A 5,129-nucleotide genomic window follows, 5' to 3' on the forward strand; every position below is an offset into this window, starting at 1 on the left:
AAAGAAAGCAAGTCACAGAAGAGCAAGCATAGTAAAGCACCATTTTCACAAAAGGCGAAAAGCAGGTTAAACAATATATCTTAGAAAATGAATAAAAGGTGAAAATACTATTTTAAAAGGGGATATGGACCAAAAAAGAAAAGAAATAAATTAGAATTCAGGTAAAAGCCCTCCACTGGAGGAGCAAGTTGGTGGAAAGCACACGTGGCAGTGTGACAGTATTGGTTATGTTCTAGACTTATGGAGTTCACTGCATTACATTTCTTTCTTTTTCTTTTTCTTTTTTTTTTTTTTGTTGGTTTTTTTTTTTTTTTTTTTTTTTGTTTTTTTGGCAGAACTGAGGATTGAACTCTGGTCCTTGCGCTTGCCAAGGAAGCACTTATTCCACTGAGCTATCTCCCCGGCCCTGTATTACATTTCTTAACCTATATCATTTTCTCAGTCTTGGCACGATGACATTTTGGGCTGCATAAGTCTTTGTCAGAACTGTTTTTCACATTGCAAAATGTTGAAGAGCACCCTGGTCTCTACTCATTAGATGCCAGTGCACCCCTCCCCCATATACACAACCATGACCACAGACAACATCTCTAAACCTTGCCAAAAGTATCTGGGAAAATTAAGAATCACTGATCCACATATATGTTATACATATTTTTGAATGCTTTAAATATTTATAATAAAACAAAGTTTGAAACTGGGACAAGTAGAAATTTCACTCTCTGCCCGTGAAACACAAGAGGAAGACATCATTAAGAGTGGAGCATGCCTAAGCCTGTAGAAGCCTTTGAAATGACAGCAAAGCAAGGGAGCCAACAGTTTCAGGAGGACTTGGATGGGAGGGGAGATTTTCAGAAATGGTTCTGGGGATCAGATACTCATTGATTCTAGATACACTGAAGGAAAATTTCTGCAATCTTCTTCATTCTTTATGAAATCTAAAAGCTTAGATTGGCCTTTTAGGTGAATGTTTAATTTTTAAAAATCTATTATTGATTTTTAGGAAGAGAGCCTGTCCTCTAAGACCTTGAAGCAGGACCATCTATTTTATTGCCTTCGAAGAGTTGGCTGTGTCTATAAAGTCACCAGACAGTCAACTGTGGTCTCCCAGATGACTGGGGCAGCTCCAGGAATAAGATCCTGCCGTTCTAGGATAATGAATTTGTACCCCCATTAACCTGAGACACTCTCCAAAATATGTGGCTCTACTTGATGCACTTATCTGGTTATTATATTTCTTCTAATGTCCATCTAACTCCTGGTGGGGAGAGTTTATTACACTCATTTTTTTTTCAAATTTTTATTTATTTATGTGTGTGTGTGGCCAGCTCAGCCCACCAGGGGGCGGGGCTGGCTGGCATGTGGGGCTGGGGGATTGAACCGCGGTCCCTGTGCTTTGCTACAGCTTGTTCTAAGTAGGTGCTTTAGACCACTGAGCCATCCCACCAGCCCCCCCATACACTCATTTTTAAAATGGAAAAAAACAAGAATATAAAGAGGACACATGAGCACGTGTGTGTGTGTGTGTGTGTGTGTGTGTGTGTGTGTGTGTTGTTAGGGATTGAACCCAGGGTTTTATGCATTCCAGGCAAGTAGTCGGTCTACCATTCAGCTACATTCCCACGACCGTTTTCAAGATCACAGAATCTGGGATAATCAATTAAAAATAGAATCGGCACACATCCACAAAATCAGGACCTTTGAATCTTAGTCTTTTTCTCTTTTTCCTTAGGCTTTGCACTGTGTTTAGGCACACGTGAGTGTGTGGTATGGCTGTATATGTGTTGCATCTGTGGTTTGGGAGTGTATGTGTGTTTCTCTGAGAAGAAGGTGTCAGGGAGAAGAAAAGGCAAAGTGCTGAAGTAAGGAGTCAGGAAAATGAGCAAGGTAGAAAGAGTACTAGATGCAGAGGATTCCTTGGGCAGGACGTCTCTGGAACTTGGTTTCTTTGACTACAAAAACTTGTAGAATGATTGCAAAGATCAAATTAGATATGCATTTGGAATCATCTCATGTTTCTATTTATAGATACATGTGATTATCTTTATTATTAAAAATCTGATGCAAACAATAAGCAACACTTACAGGTAGGAAGGCTCACATTTTCTTCATTTTCTTGGCTCTAGTTCTTACCATATGTCCAGTTCAGATGAGTATTCAGTGGCTCCCAGCAAAGCATCCGGCGGCCGGTACCAGAGGGTCACAACTTCAGAAGAGTATGTCTGGCTGGGAATGGACTTGGCACGAGCAAGACCTGCCCAAAAGGGAAAAACATAGACCCATTGTCCTGGGAGATACAGGAATGTGCTTTACCAGGCAGTGTGTAACTGGCAGAGTAACCAACATCTCAAAAATACTGAGTGCTCTCAGTGGAAGATCTCAACTCTCTTAACCCTGTGAATCAGTTCATCAAGAGGATTTCTCAAGTTTTGATGTGCTTTGTAGTTAGATGTGGTCTCCCAGATGCTAAGTGTGGGTAAGTGACTTAAATTCTTGTCTGAATGATATGAATACAGGTACAGTGTGACCTTGTGGGTCCTACATTAATGGAGGAATCATGTGTTCTGCTTTCCTCTTCCATGTCTTCTGAGCTGTGATGAACAGTAAGTTACAACCACCTTGAAATATATAATTAGGAAGATACCTTTGGCACCATGGAGCAGCGTGACATCTACCACGAGATGCCAGAAGGCTGCCCTACAAGCTCTGACTATCTGGGTCACAACTGGTGTACGATAAAATGTTAAATTTTTGGTGTGTTATATGTCTGTAAGTAGGGGTTCTGTAACAGCAACTGAGCAAACTCAGAGCAGGACTAACGTGTCTGGCCTCAATTTTTGCAGTTCAGGAACCCCCAGTGTGGTAAATAAAAAGTGGGAACTGTTGGTCCAAATTAGTGTGGTAGGGCCTCAAGTGATTCTCTCAAGTCCTCTGCAAAGTGAGTGTGCTTTGTCGGCCAGCTGCGTATCTCACAGAATCAGTCACAGAGTCTGTATTTGGGCAAAACCATCACAGAGGAGTTTGTTGTTAAGAAGAATTGGTGAATTAGTGCCTGTTAAATGTTTATTATCTCAGAATAGAGTCCTGGAGCTACAGAATCCCATTTGGCATGTGCCAAACAGAGGACAGCTGTTCCTTAGTTCTTATGGAACTCATGTGTCCTAAGCACCTGCCTGGCAAGCATAAGGACCTGCGTTTGATCCCCAGTACTACATGCCATTCAGGCCCTGAAACACTGGACACATAGCACCAGCCACTGAAACTGAGTGTGGTGGCCCACGCCCATAATCCCAGTGCTGGGGAGGCTGAGACAGGAGGATTACTACAAGTCCGAGCAGCATAGCAAGACCCTGTACCAAATAAATAAATGAAAAGTTTTTGTTTTTTTTTTTTTAAAAAAAAGCAGTTGAGGGGCTGGTGAGATGGCTCAGTGGTCTAAAGCACCTACTTGGAACAAGCTTGGCAAAGCACAGGGATCGTGGTTCGATCCCCCAGCACCACATGCCAGCCAGCCCCACCCCCTGGTGGGCTGAGAGCTGGCCACACACACACACACACACACACACACAAATAAATGTTAAAAAAAAAAAATCCTAAAAAAACAGTTGAATACTTACTATGATATGAGGAGCTAGGGAAACAATTTAAAGCAAAAGCAGACCAAACCCAGATACCTTCCTAATGTTTAAAGTCTGGCAGAGGAGGAAAAAAATATATATATATATATATATATATATGTATTCATATAGACGCACATATGTATATATATGTTACATATATTCTGTGTTTGTTTGTGTGCATGGATGATGTATGAAATGTGTCTGTATGTGAATACAGTTGTAAGCAATGATAATGGATAAAATGGAAATATAAAGGGATATAGGAAATCTATGCCATTTTCACAGGAATACAGTTACAGTCACATACTTAGGCAAGCAAGAACAAATGTATATTCCCATTATTGTCCATGCTAGAGTCTTGGGTTAATCTTTTTCTCCTGCCATCCTGGAATGAACATTAGTTCTTTTTTTTTGGGGGGGGGTGTCTCACTATGTAGTTCAGGCTGACATCAAACTCACAGTGATCTTCCTGCCTCAGCCTCCCAAGTGCTGGGATTACAGGTATACACCACCACTCCTGGCTGGAAAAACCTTAATTGTTTCTGACAGAATTTTTAATATCTTCTCAGGTGCAGAAAAACCTGAAGTCTACAAATATATATCAAAAATGGCAGTGTGTGTGTGTGTGTGTGTGTGTGTGTGTGTGTGTGTTTAAGTTTTGGCATCTGGTTAGACCAGGGCTTCAGAGAATCCCAAGAAGCAGCCACTTCCCCCCTTTTGCTTGCCCCACATTTCCTGCAGGGCTGTGTGATACCCTCACAAAGCAGCATGTTCCTGCTCCCCAGTTTTCAAAGGCCAGGCCTCCTCGATGCTTCATACAGTACACACAAAAGCAGCGTTGTTCACAGCCTTGCAGGAGACGCAGGAGGCAACTTACCAAAATCAGCCAGCTTGAGCTCTCCCAGGTGACTGATGAGCAAGTTCTGAGGTTTCAGGTCCCTGTGAAGAACACGCTGGTGGTGGATGTAGGCCAGGCCCCGCAAAAGTTGAAACATGAAAAGCTGGAAGGAATGAACATCATATGAAGGCCAGTTAAGCCACTAAGTGTTGATTTTGCCTCTAAACCAAAAATAGTCATCTGAAAGAATGTAGTAAAAGTGTATCTTGAGGGAGTGGGAAAAAAAAATAAAAGATTTTACATTCATTCAGAAGGAAAGAAAAAAAAAGATGAGGAAAATTAATTAGATTATGTCCTAAACAAAAGGATTTTGGTTTTTCCTGATATCTCATCTCTTTGATACTGAAAGAATTTCCCTTCCTTAAAAAAATCTCAAGTTTCCCTTGGGACACTAATTATTGATTTAGACATGAAAAGTATTTCTCTCCACCAATGAACTTGGCATATAAGATCAAGTTGACCTGGAAATGAAATGATATCCTAAAGTTTGCAACTACTTAAGTTTTCCAAACTTGCAGATATGAAACCCTTTAAAAACATAATACAGGACTGGAGAGATGGCTCAGTGGTCTAAAGCATCTACTTAGAACAAGCTTAGCAAGGCACAGGGA

The 5,129-nt window shown here is 41.1% G+C and overlaps 1 protein-coding gene across 1 annotated transcript in view; it reads right to left on the reverse strand.

Moving 5' to 3' along the window:
• Window positions 1–5,129, reverse strand: part of Cdk15 (cyclin dependent kinase 15) — a 108,180-nt gene that overhangs the window by 75,644 nt on the left and 27,407 nt on the right. The window contains exons 7-8 of the mRNA XM_004626664.2: window positions 4,498–4,621; window positions 2,134–2,254 (exon numbers count right to left, since the gene is read on the reverse strand). Coding sequence (XP_004626721.1) covers window positions 2,134–2,254; window positions 4,498–4,621 — 245 coding nt within the window. The remainder of the gene's footprint in view (window positions 1–2,133; window positions 2,255–4,497; window positions 4,622–5,129) is intronic.

Source organism: Octodon degus, unplaced genomic scaffold (genome assembly GCF_000260255.1).
Source record: "Octodon degus isolate 3935 unplaced genomic scaffold, OctDeg1.0 scaffold00016, whole genome shotgun sequence".
Classification (NCBI taxonomy): Eukaryota; Metazoa; Chordata; class Mammalia; order Rodentia; family Octodontidae; genus Octodon; species Octodon degus.